The sequence below is a fragment of the Schistocerca serialis genome, chromosome 7 (genome assembly GCF_023864345.2).
Source record: "Schistocerca serialis cubense isolate TAMUIC-IGC-003099 chromosome 7, iqSchSeri2.2, whole genome shotgun sequence".
Taxonomy (NCBI): domain Eukaryota; kingdom Metazoa; phylum Arthropoda; class Insecta; order Orthoptera; family Acrididae; genus Schistocerca; species Schistocerca serialis.
The window spans coordinates 187,268,529-187,293,321 of NC_064644.1; the positions used below are offsets into that span (position 1 = coordinate 187,268,529).

General features: G+C 43.6%; 1 protein-coding gene across 1 annotated transcript in view; it reads right to left on the reverse strand.

Annotated features, from left to right (window-relative positions):
- Positions 1-24,793, reverse strand: part of LOC126412350 (probable cytochrome P450 301a1, mitochondrial) — a 260,468-nt gene that overhangs the window by 141,088 nt on the left and 94,587 nt on the right. Inside the window, exon 4 of the mRNA XM_050081903.1 lies at positions 3,964-4,080. Coding sequence (XP_049937860.1) covers positions 3,964-4,080 — 117 coding nt within the window. The remainder of the gene's footprint in view (positions 1-3,963; positions 4,081-24,793) is intronic.

A 24,793-nucleotide genomic window follows, 5' to 3' on the forward strand; every position in this document is an offset into this window, starting at 1 on the left:
AATTAACACGAATAGAAATATTCTTGAACGCTTTTCTGAAACTAAACCGAGTTTTAAAACCAAGATTTCGATGTTTTGAAAACGGAAATGTACAATCAGAATGAATAATTTTGATGTGAATAATTTTGACACAAGGCAGTGAGACATTCTCAAAAAATTGTTTCAAATGGCTCGAAGCACTATGGGACTTAACATCTGAGGTCATCAGACCCCTAGACTTAGAACTACTTAAACCTAACTATCCTAAGGACATCACACACATCCATGCCCGAGGCAGGATTCGAACCTGGGACCGTAGCAGCAGCGCGGCTCCGGACTGAAGCGCCTAGAACGAGACATTGTCGTAACTTCGAAAATGGATGGAGAGATGCATGTTTTAAATTAGTAGGAGCGAAAGAAAAACATCCCAATACATCAGGGAAGAAAGTACAGTGAAATATGAAATTAAGAGCACAATGTAAATGATATGATTATCTGTATTCTAACAAACAAAAAGAGCAAAAAAAACTGCGTGCTAAGGGAGTCAAAGTCGAGGCAGCAGAATGAATGTTTTGACACTAGATGGGAAAGTCGAGAAGAAAGCTTTATGTACCAGTGAGTGTAAAAATGGATAATAATGACGATGTGACAATGGCCATTATTTTCTTTTTACACCCCAAGGCCAAAAAAAGTGACGCACCATGAAGGAATTATCAGAATGGGACGGAAATTGGTAGATGTGATGCACATGACAAACAAATTATTACAATTTCAGAAAAATTGGTTGATTTATTCAAGAGAAGCAAGTCAATAACTCGTTGGTCCACTTTTGGCACTTACGAAATTTGTTATTCGGCTTGTCATTGACTGTTAGTGTTATTGATGTCCTCTTGAAGAGTACCATACCAAATTCTGTACAACTGGATTAGATCGCCAGAATCCTGAGCTGGTTGGAGAGCTCCAAACATTATCAGTTTAGGAGAAATCCGGTGGCACTACTGGCCAAAGTAGGGTATTGCAAGCACGAAGACTAGCACTAAAAACTCTCGCCGAGTGCGGCCGGGCATTACCCTGCTGCAAAAGCTCAGAATGGATTGCCATGAAGGGCAACAAAACGGTACGTAGAATACCGTCAACGGACCGCAGTGCTGTAGGGATGCCACGGATGGCAGCTGCTATGAAATCGTCGCAGCTCAATTCGAAGCGTGACTCATCAGTGAAACCCGCTTTCTGTAAGGCGCCTAATAATGGTCCTTTCGTCAATAAAGCACGCGGGATGGTGATGATGAATGCTAGTCTCTGAGTGTCTCTCTGACAGTTGTCCAGTCCTAAGATTCTGTCGTCTCTCTAGGTCAACCGCTTCCTTCTCGACGCTGCGTTCGGTCACTGTTCACCCATTCCTGCCAACATAGGCGAATAGTGGCATCGCTTCCTATTCAAAATCTCTAGCGTTTCGCCGATTACATCCACTAGCTTCTTTGAGACCAACTACACGTCCCCTCTAAAATGCTATCTGCATATACTGTTCACGCACCGTCTTAGAGGTTTCTGTCCAACTCTATCCGTGAAATGAAATTCGAAAGGACTTTATGCCCTGGTATCGGTGTGGTCCCTGTTAACTGGCCTTGCCAACTGCGCTGTAAAACTGCACTGCAGCGTTACACAATCATCGATCGGCCGCCAAAGTTTACAATTCTGCCTTTTTGTGTCATACCTGTATAATAACTATTTGTGTTCAATTTGCCTAACTCCTTCGTGGTGCAGTTTTCTTTTCTACTTTTCTGCTGTTGTGGTCTTCAGTTCTGAGACTGGTTTGATGCAGCTCTCCATGCTACTCTATCCTGTGCAAGCTTCTACATCTCCCCGTACTTACTGCAGCCTACATCCTTCTGAATCTGCTTAGTGTATTTATCTCTTGGTCTCCCCAACGATTTTTACCCTCCACGTTGACCTCCATATGCTAAATTTGTGATCCCTTGATGCCTCAGAACATGTCCTACCAACCAGTCCCTTCTTCTTGTCAAGTTGTGCCACAAACTCCTCTTCTCCCCAATTCTATTCAATACCTCCTCATTAGTTATGTGATCTACACATCTAATCTTCAGCATTCTTCTGTAGCACTACATTTCGAAAGCTTCTATTCTCTTCTTGTCCAAACTATTTATCGTCCATGTTTCACTTCCATACATGGCTACACTCCATACAAATACTTTCAGAAACGACTTCCTGACACTTAAATCTATACTCGATGTCAACAAATTTCTCTTCTTCAGAAACGCATTCCTTGCCATTGCCAGTCTACATTTTATATCCTCTCTACTTCGACCATCATCAGTTATTTTGCTCCCCAAATAGCACAACTCCTTTACTACTTTAAGTGTCTCATTTCCTAATCTAATTCCCTCAGCATCACCTGACTTAATTCGACTACATTCCACTAACCTCGTTTTGCTTTTGTTGGTGTTCATCTTATTTCCTCCTTTCAAGACACTGTCCATTCCATTCAACTGCTCTTCCAAGTCCTATGCTGTCTCTGATAGAATTACAATGTCATCGGCGAACCTCAAAGTTTTTATTTCTTCTCCATGGATTTTAATACCTACTCCGAATTTTTCTTTTGTTTCCTTTACCCCTTGCTCAATATACAGATTGAATAACATCGGGGAGAGGCTACAACCCTGTCTCACTCTCTTCCCAACTACTGCTTCCCTTTCATGCCCCTCGACTCTTATAACTGCCATCTGGTTTCTGTACAAATTGTAAATAGCCTTTCGCTCCCTGTAATTTACCCCTGCCAACTTTAGAATGTGACCAATTTGCCTAACTCCTTCGTGGTGCTGTTTTCTTTTCTACTTTTGTGCTAGAGTGTGTTATTTACTTGATTTTACATGCTCCTGTAGTTGACCAGTAACGTTGAAACTGTATGTTCTCAGGCTTTATTAAGGGCATTATATTGCATTTAGAGGTATTTACAGACAGGCCTTATCTCGCCTTCCGTATACGCCTCCCGTCCCCCACGCGGATCCTCTATGACCTCATTTCTTTCCCCCATCTGCTCCTGTTCCTCGAACATATCCGCATACTCTACACCTCCCGCCGCTTTGATCCCCCTCACCCCCTGGTTGCTCCTCTCCTCTCCAACCGCCGCCCTCTGCCGTGCCTTCACTGTTGTGTCCCCCCTACCCTCCATCTCTACACCCTTCATCTCCTTTCCCAAGGTGGCTTCCATCAACTCCCCCTCCCGGATGATGCCCTCTCTCCCTTCATTTATCCCTCCTATCAACTCTGATCCTCACCCCCCCCCTCCTTTCCTCCATCCTTTTCTTAGGCTCCCTCTCCACCCCTTCCATCCTCTTTTTTCCCCACCTACCCTCTCTCCGCCCCCCCCCCTTCTCTCCCCTGAGTCCTTTTGCATTTCCCTCCTCTGCATTTTCCCATTCGCTCTCGCATCTGCCCTGCCCCTCCCCCCTTATGCGTCCTCTCCTTCCTTTGGTTCCCCCCTCCTTTCGTTTTTCCTCTCCTCCCTCCTTGTTTTCCCCCTCATTTGTCCAGGTCCAACCCCCCATCTGCCCTAGGCTATAGTGTGTCCTCTTTGTGCCGACATTTTAGTGCAGTGTTTACAGTGAGTGTCCAGTGTTGTGTGTCTTTTCCGAAGTGTTGCGAACGGCCATCATACTGTCGCTGGGTGTGATTTTATATCTCTTGCGAACTTTCCCCAATTTTCCGCCGTTTTACAATTTAAGTCCCCATTTTATCGCCTGCTTTTATTGTTTCTTAACTTCTCCTTATATTTTAAAATGTCTGTAGGCGGGCAGAGCAGCGTAATAAGCTGCTGCCAGCCCGCCCCTTCGGGGGTAATCGAAATACAATAAAGAAAAAAAAAAAAAAAAAACAGGTCTTACATGCGGAGAATCCGCAGCCTGTCCCGGGTGTAACTTGGACGTGGTTCCACTTGTACGATTGTTGGACAGAGGAGAGACTCACCTGCGGACCAGGTCCTCCGCGGCCTGCTGTATGGGCCCCACGTAGAGCCGCGCCGTCCTGGGCTGTAGCATCGGCTGCTGCACCCTGCTGCGAAACGCCTGCCAGTCCTCGCCGTGCCTGCAACACCACAAGGCCGTGGCCATGGCTTTGATATTTATCAAACTCTGGGATGATCATCACATAACGTGAATTAAATAATTAAACTTTCGTTACATTTCGAACTAATGTCCTTCGTCTACATCAGTATGAGATGTGTCCCTCACGAACACGAATGTCATCTTGAGAACTATCTTGCAATGCCTGTATAACGTGCTGTGTAACATCATGAAGACTGATGGATGGAGACTGGTGTGAAAGTAACAGGATGGGGAGGGGGTGGGTATCATGGTAGTCATGGCTTAGCCTCCCCACTCCAAAAACGACAAAAGTGCTGTACTAAACACGGATTCAAAGAAAATATTAAGTTTGTATTAAAATCTGCAGTCCAGCCAGCACAACGACTACGCGTTTGGAGATAACAAGACTGGGATACAACGGTGGAGCAGCTCCTACAAGCCATACATTTCTGCAGTCAGTACTGGGCGACGGTTGAGGTGGTGTAGAGACCAACGCCACTGGACAGTGTATGACTAGAAGCGAGTGATTTGGTGTGATGAATTATGCACTGCCCTTTGGCAATCCGACGGAATGGTTTGGGTTTCGCGAATGAGTTAGGTTCGGCGAATGTCTTGGAGAACAATGCCTGCTGTCATGTCTGCTGTCATGTATAGTGCCAACAGTGAAATACGGAGGGGGTGAATAACGACATGGGGGCGTTTTTCGTGGAGAAATAGATACGGAAGTATGTGGATACATTTTACGGTAGTGTGCACTGCCAATAGTAGAGATATAATTCCAAGATAGCTGCTGTACGTATCTGCATAATGACCCTGTCATCAGGCAGCATTTGTGAGGAAATGGCTTGGGGACTATAACATTCCTGAAAAGGACTGGTCTGCCCGAAGTCAAGACCTGAACACAATGGATGAGCTAGAACACGATTTCGATCCAGACTCCAGCGTCTATCAATGCTAACTCTTCCGTTTCCAGCTCCTTAGAATGGCCTACTATTCCTCCACAGGCATCAGATGCCTCATTGGATGTACCTCTAGCAAAGTTGTTATCTTATAGAGGTAAAGGGAGAGACATTCCATATAACATCTGCTAACAGGTAGCACCCGTGGTCTGGAGTAGCATCTTCGACTAGTAATCAAAACGTCCTCGGTTAAAACCACGCCACTTCTTAAATTTTGGATAAAAATCATCAGCAATGGTGGACGAAGACTTCCAGCATAAGATGTCACCCTCATTCTGCCAACGGTTCTGTCAAAGAGGACGCAGGAGCGGACTGATGTTCAGGGCACTCTCTTGCCCTTGGGGCGGTAAACTGCCCCTAAAAGACGAAATAATCAGCACATATCAACAGTAAAAGGATGCAGAAGGCAACGGAAACCACTGCATTAAAAACAGATAATTTGTATCCAAAGGACATGTGGCCTGTATTGAAAAAGTGTCATGTGACCTCTCTATTAGCAAAACATTCCTCGTTAGTCACCCATTCGGTTCTCGGGGAGGTGACTGCCAAGGGGAAGGTGACCATAAGAAAAAGACTAAATAACTAAGAAAAGGGTATTGTTCTACAAATCAGTGCGTGAAATGTCAGCAGAAATTTGAGCCTGATAAGGAAAATAGAAAATTTGAAAAGGAAACGTTAAGGATATGGTGGGGGCCAGTGAAGTGAAACCGAAAGAAGACAAGCATTTCTGGTCAGACGAGTATTGGGTAATATCAGTATCAATAAAAAATGGTGTAACGAGAGTAGGATTCGTTATGAATAGGAAAGTAGGGTAGAGAGTGATTGCTGTGAATTGGTCGTTGATAAGCCTGTTCCCATCAGAGCCGACAGTAAACCAACACCGACAACGATAGTTCAGGTATACATGCCGTCGTCGCAAGAGGAAGATGAAGAGATATAGAAAGTTTACGAGGCTATTGAACGGGTAATTCAGTTCCTAAAGGGAAATGAAAATCTAATAGCCATGGGGGACTGGAATGTGGTTGTAGGGGAAAGAGCAGAAGAAAGGGTTACTGGGATAATATGGGCTTGGTAGTGGGAATGTAGGAATGATAGAGGAAAAAGACTAAATTAATTCTGCCACAAGTTCCAGATGGTAATAGCGAATGCTGTTTCAAGAATCGCAAGCGGATGAGTTGTACTTGGAAAACGCCAATAGATGCAGGGAGATTTCAGTTGTATTACGTCACGGTCAGGCAGAGATTCCGAAATCAGATATTGGATTGTAAGGCGTACCCACGGTCACATATAGATTCGGATCACAGTTTGGTAACGACGAAAATAGGATGAAGCTTAAGTGAAGAAAGAACCAGTGTGCAAAGAATAGGAATGAAGAGTTACGCTTGAAGTTCTCTGAGGCTACAGATATGGCCATAATGAACAGTTCAGTAGGCAGTTCAGCTGAAAAGGGCAATCACAGGAGAGAAAAACATAGGTACAAGGATGGTAACTGCGAAGAAGGAGTGGATAACAGACGAAATTCTTCAGTTGATCAACGGAAAAATCAAATACGAAAATGTTGAGGAAACTGAGGAATACAGAAACACAAGTCACTTACGAATGAACCAAATAGTAAGCACTGGAATGCTAAGGCGATACGCTAAGGCTACATGTTTACATAAAAAATGCAAAGAAATCGCAAAAGAAATGTTTGTTGGATAGACTGTCTGAGCTTATAGAAAAGACAAGGCAATACTTCGTTGAAATTTAAAAAACAAGGGCAGTAAAATTAAGAGTTAATTTAAGTTCCATTGTTAAGTGCAGAGGAGGGTGTGGATATGTGAAAAGGGTACATTGGTTGCCTCTTTGAGGGGGAGGACTCACCTGATGACGTGACAGAAGAAGACACAGAAGTCGATAGGGAAGAGATAGGCGTTCCAGTATTAGAATCAGAATTTAGAAGAGCTTTGGAATACTTAAAATCAAATAAGGCAAAAGGGATATATAACATTCCATCGGAATTTACAAAAACGCTGGGGGAAGTAGCAGCAAAACTATTATTCACGCTGGTGTGCAGAATGCTTTACTGGCGATAATCCGCCAGAATTTCGGAAAAATTATCGCACAATCAGCTTAACAGTTCATGCAATCAAGTTGCTGACAAGAATAATGTACAGAAAAATGGAAAAGAAAGCTGAGGGTCTGTTAGATGACGATCAGACTGGCTTTAGGAAAGGTAAAGGCACCAGAGAGGCAGTTCTGACGTTGCGGTTGATAATGGAAGCAAGACTGAAGGAAAATCAAAACACGTTCGTGGAATTTGTCGACCTGGAAAAACCGTTCGACAGTGTAAAACGGTGTAAGATGTCCTAAATCCTCTGAAAAATACAAGTAGGGGTAAGCTATAGGGAGAGACGAGTAATGTATAATATGTAAAAGAGCCAAGAGGGAATAATAATAGTGGACGACCAAGAACGACATGCGCAGATTAACCCTATAATGCCCAACACCATTTCCCAAAGTCATAAAAATTTTTATTTCCCCAAAACCTCTTATTTTTGCTTCTTTTCACGATTTAATGTGCAATTCTCTTTTGAAATTTTCCTCTCTAATATTTTAATGTGACAGTTTTGTCACACCGGAGAAAACACAGCATAAAATGCTGGATGGTAGGACATTTTGTTAGGATTATAATTTAATTTAAAGGTTCTAATTCCAAAACCTCCTTTGTTCTTATTTTTATGGAATATCCTGTTTTGAAAAATCAATATATTAACACCAGTCTACTTTTAAATGCATTTATTTATAATTATTACATATAGTATGAAGCTGTTGTCGCAGCGCCCTTCTTCTTTTTTGACATGTCACCTTCATTTGGACGCGCTCGCTTTGATTTGTCTTTCTCTGCCAATATAGTCCACGCACAGTTTCTGCTTGGAACTTGTGCAGTGAAAAGTGTAGTTCGCAAAGAAACTTGCAGTCCTTACGGTATTTGAGCCAACTGTTGACAACGGCAACTGTGTGTGCCAGGAGTTGTATAAATAGCACCACCTTGATTTCATGTGGTATTTTTATAGTGATGATAGTTTGTTCATCAGATCAATACCAACCATATAGGTGTTGTAGGCTGAGATAACATGTGTTCTTGGGACTTTCACATATTGTCTTTGTGATTTGTCCCACCTATCTGCCGGATCCAGGGGCTCAACAATCACCGAAAGATGACAGCAGAGTAACAAGTCTGTTGCCGTACCATCTCACTACAACGAATCACCCTGTGTGGTCTATTACACTTGCTATTGCTCCTCGTTCTTCAGTCAAAAAACTCCAATAATATGAAGACAATGAATGCAACAATGTTACCTGGCGTGCCATGGCTGTTCACAGCAGCGGTCGGATGACGAAACTACCTTGGTACGCTTTGTCCGCACCACTGATTGAACACCACCAGAGATTGCACGTGAAGCGTTAATAGATGTGTCGCGCAGGTATCAAGCAGAAAGGAAACACACGATAGTCTCTGCAGCACTTCAAAGCGAGTTTGGCCGGTATGTCACGCATTGCACTAGAGGGTTAAAAAGGGTGTAAGAGAGGGATGTAGTCTTCCGTTCCTGCTGTTAAAACTATACATCGGAGAAGCAAGGAAGGGACTGAAAAAAAGCTTCAAGAGTGGGGTTAAAATTCAAAGTGAAAGGGTACCAGTGTTAAGATTCGCTAATAACATTTCTTTCCTCGGTTTAAGTGAAGAAGGATTACAGCACCTGTTAAAGGAATGAAAAGTGTAATGAATACAGAATATGGATTGAGAGTAAATCGAAGAAAGACGAAGGTTATGAGAAGTAGCAGAAATGAGAACAGATAAAAAATTAGCATCGTAGCTGGTGATCACGAAGTAGATGAAGTTATGGAATTCTGCTGCGTAGACAGCAAACTAACCCACGACGGACGGAACGAGGAGGACATCAAAAGCAGACTGGCACTGGCAAAAAGGGCATTCCTGCCCAAGAGAAGTATACTAATATCATACATAGGCCTTGATTTGGAGAAATTTCTGAGAATGTACGTCTGGAGCACAGCACTGTATGGCAGAAAGAGAATCGAAGCATTTGACATGTGGTGCTGCAGAAAAATGTTGAAAATTAGATGGACTGATCAGGAGGTTCTCCGCGGAATAGGCGAGAAAATGAAATTATAAAAAACACTGACAAGAAGGAGGGACAGGACAATAGAACACGTGTTAAGACATCGGGGGCTAACTTCCATAGTACCAGAGGGAGGGACCGGTAACCTCAGCAGTTTGATTCCATAGAAGCTTACCACCAGAGGGACCTGTAAAGAGTAAAAACTGCAGAGGAAGACAGAGACTGAAAGACATCCAGAAAATAGTTGAGGACGTAGGTTGCAATTGCTACTCTGAGATGAAGAGGTTGGCACGGGAGGGGAATTCATGGTGGGACGCATCAGACCGGTCAGAAGACTGACTACTCAAAAAGAAAAGAAAACAAGGTGTCCACGTACTTTCCACCAGACAGCGTATATATTATGGGGAGGGTAGATACAGTGAAGAGCTGTGAAGCCGCCCCCCTCCCGGACCGAACCTTGGATACGCGTCTGACAGTATACACCTTTGCGTGGCGTCCCAGACATGCCCTATGGGCGACAAATAAGGGGGAGTCTACATTCCTCAGTTGCGTTTGCCGTGTGAACTTCAGGGTTCCAGTGATATCTCACGTTTTCCTTCTGAAATATCGCTTTTAGTACGCTTACCACGAAGGATATGAAAATAGGTTTCCCATTCTTGCCAGTAGCGACCCTCCTTTCTACATTTACCAAACTGGTCCTGTTGACAGGTCCAGTTCCTGGAGATGCAAGTTTCAAGTCTAGAGAATCGCTGCTTCCTGTGACCTTTCAACAGGTCGAGTAGGAACACGTTGTCATCGATTTACCACCACAAAGAAGAGCGATAGTCATCGCTGAACACCGCAAGAAGCCACACAATGTCCCAGTTGACTCTGACTGTACACCGGGTAACTCTCTGTTTTTTGTCGTGTGCAACCCGAGATCTCAATACAGCTTCTAGCAATGTTCTCCCGGCGTTTCGTGGTGACACGGACTGTAACTTATGTCCAGATTTCATCCATTTATTCGTGACAGCTAGTCGAAAAATCCCGTGGGATTTAGTTGTGTAGTCCTTGTGGAAGAGCCAGTGCCTACTCTTCTTGGGATGAGTTTGTCCTAGGTCAATCTCGTCACCACTTGTGCTTCAATCACTGCGACATGGACACCTGTTTGTGCTGTTTAGCAGCATGATTCTCCTATGTCGCTTACGTCATTTTTACCTTTCTTAAAGTTCTAAGACGGCGTTAAATTGCTCATCCGTGTTATCTGGGTGCGCTATGTTGCGATCTCCGCTTGTTAAGTTCCACTAACATTACAAACGCCCAACACTCATCATGCATTCACACTATTCTTCGTCTGTAGGCATCGAATGTTCTTGTACTGAAAATACTGAAAATAAGCTCGTATAAGGGTGAAATTGCAATCAACATATCGCACAATACAAGAGTATCAGTTTAGTTAAGTTCCGACAATGTAATTATTTCATGTTAGCATATAATCCGAGGAAGGTGATGACTTTTAAAATACACGGTGTAAGTGCAACCGCTGTTGGTGACTGCAGAAGGTGTACTAAACAACATTACATCAATATTAACGTCATCTGCAGAAGAACAATCAAAGCCATTATGTGTCATATGTTTTTAGCTTGGTTACTACCTCCAATAACATGTCGCAAGAGCAAGCCATTAATGCTTATTTTCCCCTGGCCAGCAGGTCAGGTGTTGGTGGGCACATGGACGCAAAATGGGAAGTCTATACTGACAGGCGTAGTCCGTTTAGTAGTGCAGTACAACTGTGCAGAAAACATCGGGTCAGAAAGTTTGTGGGAAGATATTTCGATGCACAGAAAAAACAACAAACACACCGATGTGTGCACGCATTGAAACAGGTCTATTGAGAGTTTGTTATTTGCATTTCCGGAATTTGTACATACTTTGGATGTCTCAAACGCTAAGTGACAATTTTGAAAAAAATGGTTCAAATGGCTCTGAGCACTATGGGACTCAACTGCTGAGGTCATTAGTCCCCTAGAACTTAGAACTAGTTAAACCTAACTAACCTAAGGACATCACAAACATCCATGCCCGAGGCAGGATTCGAACCTGCGACCGTAGCGGTCTTGCGGTTCCAGACTGCAGCGCCTTTAACCGCACGGCCACTTCGGCCGGCCAGTGACAATTTTGAATCGCCTTTTATTCGCACGCAATCCTTGTTCAGAGTACATCTGTGTGGAGAGATGTCTCTCTCTCTCCCTCTTTCTTTCTTTCTTTTTTTTTCAGCGAGGAGTGAAGGGGTTCTATCGTTTGCGTAGTAGTGAGAAAGTCGCCGAGCGAAGTACTCATGATAATGTTGACGTAAAGTTAAGTGCATCTATGTTTAAGTAAAATGATTTTTGTTTTAATATTGTGAAACAGAGAACAAGGATTTGATTAGTGATTTAGAATGAGATGAGATGTAAAGATATTAAACAAGAGTGTGAAGAGGAATGAAGGTAATATTTTTTATTTAGTGATACGCAATCGTGCATAGTTAGGATTCATTGTTGAATGAGACATCCATATCAGGGAGCTTTAGATTTTTCATTAAGGGTTGTGTAATTTTCACTGTAAGGTATTTTTTATGTTTATCAATTATTTGTCTGACTTTTGTGAGAATAAGAGTTTGATATTAATGTTGCACTTTGGCAATGGTAATGAGATTTGTAACATGAAATTCGTACAAGTAATAATATATCAGATAATTTAAAAACAGTCCGTTATATTTCACCTAAGAACATGGGCCGTATCTTCGGTCCAAGTCAGTTTTATTTAAAGCATGTCTCACTCAATGATGGGTATAAAACAGTTTACTTGTTGTTTGGAGCATTGCACTAAGCTCTCAGCAACAGTTGTTAGAAATTTGTAGCTAGCGCACAGAGAGAAGCAAGCACCACGTACCCAAGCCCACTATGAGGTAAGATATTTTCATTTCAGGTTCAGTTTGCTACGAAATTTATCGTCGCACAGGGATCATTTTAAGAACAGCATTATTAGGCAGATAATTAACGCACTTTATTTAATTACATATTTTAACAGTGAAGTTCAGGATTAATAAGTTTTTACCTTTTTAGAAAGATCCTAGAACAGGGCAAAATTCAGGTTGTATTCTCGCAGGCAGATATAGTTCGTTTCTCTAGCGGCGCAAAGTCATTCAAAGGTGAAAGACAGCAAGGTTACTATCAAGCCAGTTCAAAATCAAAATAGTAAAGGAAACTGTCAGTATTAAGGTAATACATGTAAAAGTATCTGCACTTATACCCATTACAGCCTGTATAACAAAAGATAGAGTGAAAATATGCTGAAAAGAGAGACAGCTTGAGGGCCACATACTAAAGGGCGCTCCAGAGGAGCAGAGATCTACAGAGGACACAAAGGGATGAAAGACGGCACAGCGATATGACTCATGGACAAAAAACATACTTTTTTAACAGCTAGAGTCTCAGTGCAGCCTCTTGTCGGTGACGTCATAGTAAAAATTATTGGTAGCAGCAGCACTCTCCAGATTTAGTTTTTCTTCAGCTTCTCAAACCGTTTACGCTGAATCGAGGGATGATTCCTTAAGAAGAACTAGTCGTTGAAGAGGCGCTACAAGCTAACTTTTCTTCCTTTCCTTTAAATTGCTCATGGCAGATTTCATGTTGCAGAAATACCCAACGACCTCTGGATTATTTGTTTATTCCAGTCTCTGTCTTCCCCTACAGGTTTTTTCCCTTTACGACCCTAGTACCATGCAAGTTATTGTCGTATGTCCTAACAGGTGTCCCACCATCCTGTCTCTTCTTTTAATGAATCTTTTCCACATATTTCTTTCCTCGCCGTCTTTGCGAAGGACGTCCTCCTTTATTATAATGGGGCGGTCACAACACGGGAACAAGTTTGCTGCTCTGCCCGCATCTCGTGGTCGTGCGGTAGCGTTCTCGCTTCCCACGCCCGGGTTCCCGGGTTCGATTCCCGGCGGGGTCAGGGATTTTCTCTGCCTCGTGATGGCTGGGTGTTGTGTGATGTCCTTAGGTTAGTTAGGTTTAAGTAGTTCTAAGTTCTAGGGGACTGATGACCTAAGATGTTAAGTCCCATAGTGCTCAGAGCCATTTGAACCAAGTTTGCTGTCGGAGCTATATTAGTTTACTTTTTCAAGTGACGTTGTATTAACTTTTTCTGAAAAAAGGTTCTGGTTTCGACTGCTTGTGAATAACGAGGCTATGATGACGAGAAAATCTGATCCGTGCTGTTGCAGATATCGTCCCGCAGGGTGACTGATCTAGTGATACCTCTCAAACTTTAAATCAGAACTGTTGTACGTAAATTTGAAACATCATCCTTTCATCCCGTGTCTTAACCATGCCTTAACCTCGCTTGTTCTAAATACCGGTGTAACTTTATACAGCAGATATTCGAAGTTTCAAATCTCGCCAGTGACAGAAAACCTTAACGTACGCATTGTTTGAGAAATTATTAGAAACGCTGAGATTATAAATCCGGCGCGCTTTAATAAACACTGCAGAAAGTAAACGAATGCAAAGCAGTGGAAACTCGTTCGGTGGATACCAGTATATCCACTTGGGTTGCGCCATTCCCATCGGTTTACTCAGATCAGCTAAATTCATCAAATACCTGCAGCAGCGACACGGGACTGGTACAAATTGGAACGGCCATTTATGATCGAACGGTGAGAACGAAAGTGTGGAAATCCCGTATACTTAGCGTTCCACTTGTCCTATCGTTTCGCAAAATTGCCCGCCTTACATTTGGGGTTAAAACGCAAGCATGAGGAGAGTGTCTGCTTGCCCCAGAGATACATTGTTCTCTGTTTATATAGACTTACAACATTGTTGCCACTGTATGTTTCGAAAATGTTCTGCTTAGAGTTCACGTAACTTAATTTGAAGAAGGTTATCAAAAAACATTTAACGCGCTACTCTAGATAACCTCACGTGCAGAAAAGAAGCTCGGACACAATGAAATATGGAAAAGAGAACATTAACAGCAACCTCATATGTTTTGCAGCTGATGCTGTGATCCATAAAGAAGTACACTCAAGTTCAGATTAGAGATAGGACGTTTATATTCACAGGACATGTACGTTAGTATGTTCTGCAGGAATGAGCAGTATTTCAGTCACCTCAGTATGTGTCCTGTTGTCTGTTAAACAAAGGGTCCGCAATGAGCTCTGATAAGTCATTCCATGCCTGATGACATCGACGAGTGTAAGGCCCGAATGGCGTCCTGTGGTATAGCCATCCATGCTGCATCCACCTGGTTCCAAAGTTCATCTGTGGTGGTTGACGTTGAGTCACAGTGCTGCACCCATCGTTTCGCCATATCCCACAGCTTCCGATTGGCGACAAATCTGGTAATCTGGTAGGCCAACGCAAAAGGCTGACATCTTGTGCTACCAAGAAGGTGCGTGTTCGAGCAACAACATATTGTCGTGCATTGTCTTGCTGAAAAATAGCGTCATGAGTGTTGTGCAGAAAGGCTATGGCTACGGGTCGTAGGATGTCATTGACGTAGGTCACATTGATTACACTGCCCTGGAGATGCACCAACAGTGATTTGTGATTGCACCCAATGGCACCCCACTCCACAATGCCTTGAGTTGACGCTGTATGACTGATGCGAATGCAGTCACTGTGATGCAGCTCCCCCTGTCTGCTGCGAACCAAAAGTCGGCCATCATTTTCGAACAAACAGGACCTGGATTCGTCCGAAAACACTGTCTGGTGCCATTCCTTTCCCCAGTAACGTCGTTCCATACACCATTGCATTCATTTGTGTTTGTCAGATTTTACGTGTTAAAGGGAATTCATAATATCAGTTCGCTTAAATACATTTCTCTCTTCTGGATGAAGCGTTACGTTCTTTTGTGGCCTGGCACCTTACCGCTCCCAGCTCTTGGCTGGCTAACTTATATCAAGATTTCTGCTCATTGTTGCGTACAAAACGTTCGATTGACCCTTCCTAATCAAGTGTGTGGAACCTGCACAACATAGGACACAAATCAGTGAACGTGTACAGATAAGGACAGATCGAGTGGTTGGTTCCAGGTTTGTCTGATTTACGGAAGAGCTTCGCAGAAATGCTAAAAAATCTCAATTGGAAGACGTTTCAAGGTAGACACCAACTACGACGATTTCATTCACAAAGTCGAAATCGCGTTTTTGCACGAAATGTAGACTCAGTGGACGATAGCTTACTGTTGAGAGGTTTCCCCTATAATTACCAATGGGATCTGAATTACACTTGCACAAAGATTAATTAATGAAAGTAGTATTTTCGTGCGCATCCCGAGGTTAATAGCTCCATCTGTCATGGCAGCCAGTCAGATTACAAGACTACTAAGTTCGCACAGTTTCTCAAGAAAGTTGTACTCGCTGTACCACCTTCTCTATTCTCTCTGGCGTGACACGTCAGCTAACCCTCTGATGGCAAAAAAATCGCAACGCCGAGAAGGTAGTAGACGTATTTCTACATTTATAAGATGATACCTGTTCGAATTTCGCGCCATCTGTGTAAGAGTGGCGCTAGTAGCGCCAATATGAAGATGCAAATTAGGTTTGCTTTACATACACGCTGTAATCGTCGTGAGCTTTAGTTACCTTTGAGACGTCGATGTTAGTCAAGAATGTCATTCAGGCGACAAAGGCGACATTATCAGCACCTCACTGAGTTTGAACGAGGCCGTGTAATAGGACTACGAAAAGTGGATGGACATTCCGCGATATTGCAGAAGGACTTGGCAGAAACGTAGTCACTGTACATGATTGACGGCAGCGGTGGTCACGAGAACGTACTGTAAGACCATCGTCTTCGGCGTATGTATCTGTCACAACGTACTGCATATCCAACAGCAATCTGAGCACCAGTTGTCACCACAGTGACACAATGAACTCTTTCACATTCGTTACTTCAAGGACAGCTCCGAGACAGACGTCCTGTAACGTGCATTTGCGACTTCAGTGGCGCCAAGCGAGAGCTCATTGGAGGGCAGGGTTGTGGTCTGTTTTGTTTTCAGATGAAAGCTGGTTGTGCCTCGGTGCCAGTGATGGCCGTGTGTTTGTTAGAAGCGGAGCAGTTGAGAGCCTGCAACCAGCCTGTCTGCGTGATAGACACATTGAACCTGCACCTAGAGTTATCGTCTGGGGTGAGATTTCGTATGACAGCAGGAGCACTCTCGTGGTTATCCCACGCGCCATGACTTAAAGTACACTAGTGTCCAAAATTGAAGCAACAAACTGCTACTTCCCCATCCTGTGTCTAATTCACGATATAATCAACCAAACTGTCAACCGGATGCCCGTAAGTCTGCTCGGAAGACGGCATTCCGATCAACGGACAACTGTACCAATGATGACGTCAGGGGACTATGAAACGAGGTACGGTTTGCCGGGTAGCCCCACATCTACAATAGCTGTGTACACAGTCACAGACGGTGCAGTATGGTACAAAGAAGATACCCAGCAGACTCTTTGCGGTGGAGGGCCGTAGAAAGAATGGAAGCCGGACAGTCGCAAACTGATGTGGCCCGATAGCTTAACGTGAATCCTTCTGTTGTTTCTCGGATGTGAATGACACTTTCTAGAGACCGAAACTGTAATCTGAAGACCAGGGTAGGGCCGGCCAATTATGACTTCAGAACAGAGGACCGCTATTTGGCTGCAACGGCACGACAGCACCGCCTTAGTACTGCATGGCAACTGGCATGTGAACTCCCAGCATCAACTGGGCATGTTGTATCGAGGCAAACGGTGTGCAGAAGGCTTCCGCAGGGTGGCCTTCATTGTCGGAGACCTGCTCCTACCTCTGACGCGTCTTTACAGAAGGGAACGTCTAGAGTGGAGTCATCAACATGCCTCATGGACAGTTGAACAGTTGTTTTCACCTATGAATCCCGATTTAGTCTGGAGAGTGATTCTCGATGGATTCGTGTCTGGAAAAAGAATGATATCGAGGAGGATCCCTAATGGAGTGGGCAGGGATTATGTTTACCACTCGAGCCCCTCTTCAAGATGTTGTACACATGAATCGGCAGCTTTAACAGCTGTCAGGTTGTTGTTGACGATAATACTCTAACACGGGTGGCTGATATTTTCTTGCAAACGGAAGATATTACACGGGTGGCGCGGCCTGCTCGCTCTTCCGATTTTAATCCCATAGAGGATGCACTAGGGAGACAGCTTGCATCACGACAGCATCTAACAACCAGTCTCCAATACTGCGAGCAGTTCTGCAGGAAGAATGGGCGTTATTGTCTCAACATGAGACTGATACTATTCACAGCATGCCCCCACGTTGTCAGGGGTGTATTGCTGCCAGAGGTGGCCACACCCCATACTGAGCACTTTAACCATTTGTCGGAAAGTGTGTTAATCCGTTAAGTTCTAAAATGGAGGACATTTTGTCTACCGTTATGCATGTTGCAGATTTTTATTTTTGTATTCCTTACATTTTTTCTAATTTCCTGCCGCCTGTCCAAACTGGTTTGTGGCAAAATAAAAGCAACCTTGCAGAATTTCGGTTTGTTGCATTAATTTACCAATGTATGTACGTCAATCTGGTGATTCGATCTGTTGTGCTGCCATTCATGAGCACTGATTCCAGGAGGTGTTTTCAAACAAGATAACGTTCGCCCACATACTGCTGTTGTAACCCAACATGCCCCACAGAGTGTCCACCTATTGCCTTGGCCTGCTCGATAGCCATATCTGACTCAAATCGAGCACATTTGGGCATTGTCGGATGACAACAAAAGCGTCATCCATAAACAGCATTAACCAACCGTCTGTTTATTGAGCGACCAAGTGCAACAGGCATGGAACTCCATCCCACAAACTGACATTGTGTGCAGCGCAATGCTTGCACGTTTGCATGCTTACATTCAACATTCTGTTAATGTACCGGCATTTCACATTGGCAATGGCTTATCTAGGGTTTACATTAACCTGTGAACTTGCAATGTTAATCACTTAAATATGGTACCTAGACTAATGTATTCCCGAAATTTCATTATGCTAGAGTATTTATTTTTGGTGTTGCGATTTATTTCCCGTTGGTGTACATTCTTTCCGTCTCAGTTACATTGTGTCGGCGATTGCTGCGCAAACACCGTCTCCATGTAAGCGTACAACATAATTACTCTACGTGCAAACATTTGGGATTATACTCGTCTGGTTTGAAACGTTCCCGGTGGCGAGGGGAGGGGGGGGGGGGGGAGGGGGGGCGAGAGAGGTCCACTGGGGGCCGAAGGCCGAATTGCACAATAATCGTGGGTTCGGTGTAGGGCGGCAGTAGGATGGGTTGACTGCTGTGGCCTGTTGTGGAGTTGTGAACCACTGAGGGCTACTGCGGGACGAAGCCTCTCCAGCCTTTCTAGGTCCCCGGTTTAATACACAATACACAATCATAGAACGATCTTTTCTCGACGGTTCGTGGTGGCTATAGCCTATGTCCAGATGTCACCTGTCTGTTCGTCACAGCTAGTCGAGTCATCCCATGATCTCGTGGTGTTGTCCTTCTGGAAGGGCCCGTGTCTACTCTTCTTGCCACGCGTTTATCCTAGGTCCTTCTCGCCACCACTCGTGGTTAAGTCATTGCATTATAGACACCTGTTTGCACTTATGGAATTTTTACCTTTCTCAATGTTCTCGTACGTGTCTTCTGGGCACGCTGTGTTGCGATCCCCACTTGAGCAGTTTCCGTAACATTGGACACACCCAAGAGCCATCACATACACCATTCTTCATCTACAGGCATCGCATCTTTGTGTATGGAAAACACTGAAAATAAGCTCGCATAAGGATTAGAGGGCACGGGCATGGAAGTACTGGAGTAATCTTCTGTCTACGTTTTCATGGGGTAAAAGTTTCCATTCCAACAGAGTAATTATTTCATGCTGATGCCTAATTCGAGGAAGGTGATAACTTTCAAAATATAACAAAATATATAGAAAAGTGTATACTGAAGAGAAACTGGCTTGGGAGTGCACGGGGTGTGAAATTTAGTGCACGAAGCTTCTACCTCTAACATCAGTTTTAACGCAACTGCTCATCGAGTCGAAATAATCTTGGATGACTGATGCAGGTACGTCATTCCTATGCTACAGCTCATCATTCGTAGTGGCCGGCGATTCGTGTCTTGCGAGAAGTTTTCAGTGCATGGGAGATCTGGAGAACGGGCCTGCCAGTGTGACGATCGAGTAAAGTCTGTATCCCGGTAGGTCATACAGCACTATCAGTATCCAGTCTTACATTATCCTGTTGAAAGATAACGACATGGTGATCTTGGAAGTATAGCATAGTTACCAACCTACTGCGTCAGAAATGTAAAGGTTGCTGTCCAAATTATCGGCTGTCCGATTCATAAGTGACTGTGTTGTGTTGCTAGTAGCACGTCATAGCATCTACCAAGTGTTGGGAGCGTATGACGGCAACAAATACAGTCTCACAACGTTGGTTCTCCTCGGAAAAGATGACGAGGTTCCACTCCTGTGTTGGTTATTGTCACAGAGCTCACCACTGCCGGCGCGTCTCTCTCTGCTGCCAAGTCAAGGGTAGTCGGAACAACATTCTTGATCGTGTTTATTCTAAACTGCGGGCAACGGAAGCCAAACTCCCACATTTTGAAAGAAATACTCCTCATTGGCTGTAGAATACTTTTTTGTTAGACCGGTTTCGCGCCGATAGAAGACGCTTCCTCGGTTGATAAGGAGGATGCGTCCTCTAGTGGCGCGAAACCGGTTGTGACTTTTAATAAAATAGTATTCTGCAGCCAATGTGGAGTATTTCTTTCAAAATGAGGAACAGCAGTCGCCATGCTGACATTCCGTGGTGCTCCGCGCGTCGTCGCGTAGTGTGGATACTTGTCCCGTTGTAAGCAAGCCCATATACTGAATCAATGTACGGCTGAGCGAACAATATATATATGTCCTCTCAGGCGCTAGTCGCGTGGGAAAGCTGAGTTCTTGCATAGTGTTCAGTATGGTTCTCCTGTTAACCATCAATTCCATATTTGGATGACAAATCAAAGGATCCCGTCCAACTAGAGCAGTGACAACAAACAGCAGTCAGGGTAAGTCGGATAACTGTCGGTAACTTTCGAACAACCGCTGGTAGTCGTTTCCCCTTCTTACATGAGGCACAACAAGACCTTCCCACAAAGTCTCACAAACGAGTAATATTCAAATGTGAATTCTTAATGAAGAACTCGCTGCGTAATCTTTCATTATGTAGAGAATGTAGAAGGCGTTACTCTTACTCAATTTGAGCTGAAGTGTTAATCATTTTCATACGGCATCGTGTAACACATTTAATGACAATTCGACGTTTGTTTCAAGCTGTCTTCACGGTTTTTCAATTTCAGAGGGCAACAGATAGATTAACGAAACTCCCGTATCCATTTTGCACATATGCTGACCTGACATCATACTACGAGAAGTTCACATTAATAGACAAATGGTTGTATGGCACTCATTGGCCGATCTAACCATAACAATACGTCCCGGAGCTCTATTATAAACGTTTCTTTTCCTCACGCACAGTGACAACTTTCCTTGACGAAGTGCAAGAGTTGTGTCTTATATGTATCTGTTGCGTGTAATTGACTGTGATGAGTGCGTCTGAAGTTTTTAGAGTTGAACTTTTATTGTTGATGAAAGAAGACAAGGAAGCAGAGCGAGTACCATACTGCCACATTTTCTGCCCCCCCACCCCCCACCCCTCCCACCGCGAGCTTAATGCTCCCATTCGGCAAACGGCTGACAATAAATAGTATCACATGCGCCCTCAATTTATGACGCACTACGGAGAATTTAGGATTTTGTATAGGACAATGGCGTGAAATCTGGGGATGCGGCCTGTTACCTCTCCTCCTCCTCCCGGCCAGTTCCTCGACCACCAGGAGGCGAAAACGTTTCCCCTGAGGCGAGTGCCACGAACAAGTGTGCCTTGCAGACTGCAGCTACAGATCCGCATGCTAGCAGACAAAGCCTACCCTTAGAGCGGAACAGTAAATACGTTGTTCCCAAATGTTCTCTTCCATACTGTTAGACACCTTTACAAATGGGGTCGAAAATATTTAAAAGATGTTCAAAAACTAAAATGTTACGTGATGACTCGACCACGTTAAACCACAATGCCAGTCTAACAATAGCAGAAAGAGCCAAGGGAACACCTACAAATTGCAGAAAAAAAAACGTTTCTGTCTTACTGCTACAAAAAGCAGTTTTGACACGTTCCTATGAAAGAGAGAGAATTTTTATCAAACGGCGTGTTTCCTGTACTGTTTTTATTAATTTTTCCAAACAGGATATAACGTGAAGTTACATCTACATCATACTCTGCAAGCCACCTAATGGTGTATGGTAGAGGGTACTTTCGGTACCACTATCTGATCTCTCCAACCCTGTTCCACTCGCGAATAGTGCGTGCGAAGAATGATTGTCGGTAATCCTCTGTATTGGCTCTAATTTCTCAAATTTTCTCCTCGTGATCAATAAGCGAGATGTATGTAGAGGGAAGTAATATGTTGACCGACTCCTCCTGAAAAGTGCTGTCCTGAAATTTCGGTAGTAAATCTCTCCGTGTAAATCTCTCCGTGCTCCACCACCCCTCTCTTGTAACGTCTGTCAGTCGAGTTTGTTTAGCATCTCCGCAGCGGTCTCTCGCCAGCTAAACGACCCCGTGACGAAACGCGCCTTTCTTCTTTGGATCTTCTCTATCTCCTCTATCTGTCCTACCTGATAGGGATCCCATATACATGAAACAATACTCAAGAATCGGGCGAACAAGCGCTTTATAAGCCACTTCTTGCGTTATTGACAGCTATAAACTATCTGCATACTCAGAGGAAAAAAGTATCATAATGTTTATAACAATTTCAGTTTAAGTGGACGCACAAAGTTCAGTCATATTTTCCATAGTGGACATTACAGTGGCTCTCATATGGTGCCTTTTTAAAGACATTACACAATTTTTCTTGAGGTATCCTGTTGTTGTTGTTGTGGTCTTCAGTCCTGAGACTGGTTTGATGCAGCTCTCCATGCTACTCCATCTTGTGCAAGTATCTTCATCTCCCAGTACCTACTGCAACCTACATCCTAATGAATCTGCTTAGTGACTTCATCTCTTGGTCTCCCTCTACGATTTTTACCCTCCACGCTGCCCTCCAAAGCTATATTGGTGATCCCTTGATGCCTCAGAACATGTCCTACCAACCGATCCTTTCTCCTAGTCAAGTTGTGCCACAAACTTCTCTTCTCCCCAATCCTATTCAATACCTCCTCATTAGTTATGTGATCTACCCATCTAATCTTCAGCATTCTTCTGTAGCACCACATTTCGAAAGCTTCTATTCTCTTCTTGTCCAAACTATTTATCGTCCACGTTTCACTTCCATACATGGCTACACTCCATACAAATACTTTCAGAAACGACTTCCTGACACTTAAATCTATACTCTATGTTAACAAATTTTTTCAGAAACGCTTTCCTTGCCATTGCCAGTCCACATTTTATATCCTCTCTACTTCGACCATCATCAGTTATTATGCTCCCCAAATAGCACAACTCCTTTACAACTTTCAGTGTCTCATTATCTAATCGAATTTCCTCAGCATCACCCGAGTTAATTCGACTACATTCCATTATCCTCGTTTTGATTTTGTTGATGTTCATCTTATATCCTTCTTTCAAGACACTGTCCATTCCGTTCAACTGCTCTTCAAAGTCCTTTGCTGTCTCTGACAGAATTACAATGTCATCGGCAAACCTCAAAGTTTTTATTTCTTCTCCATGGATTTTAATACCTACTCCGAAGTTTTCTTTTGCTGCCCTTACTGCTTGCTCAATATATAGATTGAATAACATCGGGGAGAGGCTACAACCCTGTCTCACTCCCTTCCCAACCGCTGCTTCCCTTTCATGCCCTCGACCCTTATAACTGCCATCTGGTTTCTGTACAAATTGTAAATAGCCTTTCGCTCTCTGTATTTTACCCCTGCCACCTTCAGAATTTGAAAGAGAGTATTCCAATCAACATTGTTGAAAGCTTTCTCTAAGTCCACAAATGCTAGAAACGTATGTTTGCCTTTTCTTAATCTAGCTTCTAAGGTAAGTCGTGGAGTCAGTATTGCCTCACGTGTTCCAATATTTCTATGGAATCCAAACTAATCTTCCACGAAGTCGGCTTCTACTAGTTTTTCCATTCGTCTGTAAAGAATTCGCGTTAGTATTTTGCAGCCGTGACTTATTAAACTGATAGTTCGGTAATTTTCACATCTGTCAACACCTGCTTTCTTTGGGGTTGGAATTATTATATTCTTCTTGAAGTCTAGGGTATTTCCCCTGTCTCATATATCTTGCTCACCAGATGGTAGAGTTTTGTCAGGACTGGCTCTCCCTAGGCTGTCTGTAGTTCTAATGGAATGTTGTCTACTCCCGGGGCCTTGTTTCGACTCAGGTCTTTCAGTGGTCTGTCAAACTCTTCACGCAGTATCGTTATCTCCCACTTCATCTTCATCTTCATCTACATCCTCTTTCATTTTCATAATATTGTCCTCAAGAGCATACAGTAAAGCTGCATGCCCTCGGGCAAAATTACGGCTGTAGTTTCCCCTTGTGGTAAATATAGGCTGTGTGAAATTTGAGCTTAGTAGGACAAAAGAAAGAGTTATCCCTATGTCTTGAAAATCAGAAATCCAAATAAAGAAAGATATAACCGACGACTTCGCAAAATATTACATCTGTATGAAAAATTTATTGAATACCAAATGTGGACATATTGTTTACTTCAGTCTCCTTAGCCACGTTTACAGATCGCATTGTTCAAGTGAGATGAACTGAACAGTGATCCAAAGCCATATAGAGGGCAAGAGTTTGTCGAGTCGTTTAATTTTGCTATTCAGCCCAGTCGCTTCCCCTTTAGAGGAAGGGGAGCAGTCGTAGCAAGTGCACTGTCTTCATCTTCAGGGATAAAAATACGTTTATTCGGGTATTACTGGTATAAAACAAATAAAAACTTCCATATTTCACAAATCGTAATTGGTTTTCTCTTCCATTTTGCGGGTGTGTGAAGTAACTGAGTCAATTTGGCACATTACTTGCGCAGAAAGCAATCACTTGATGGATAAAATCTCGCAGCTGAGAAACTGAGGACCAAAATTAGTAGCTTTCTTTCAGCAGTGGAGGCAAACCAAAGTATCATCTTTCTCGGCGAAGCACCGTCTCGTGGTGTTTTCTCCGACGTATCAGAGGCTATCATCAAGCAAAACGGATGGTGAGAGCTATTAATGGCTTGAAAGATTTATGTTCTGTGGTGATTTTGAACTGTCATCTCGAGAGAGAACGCTCTTTGTACGAGAGTTGCCCAGAAAATAGTACACCCCATTTTTTTCTTCAACAGTTCTTTATTGAACATAGTGAGAATTAGACACACGAAAGAATGGTGTTTTATCTACACACCCTATTTTCCCACGAACTCTCAGTCCCGTTCTATGACCTTCCACCCGCGCGACCTGTCGCTGCCAATTACTGTCCTGATGGCGGGGCCAGTGCTTCACTGTGTGAATCACCTCCTCATCGTCCTGAAAATGTGTTCCACAAATGGCATCCTTTAATGGCGAATGACA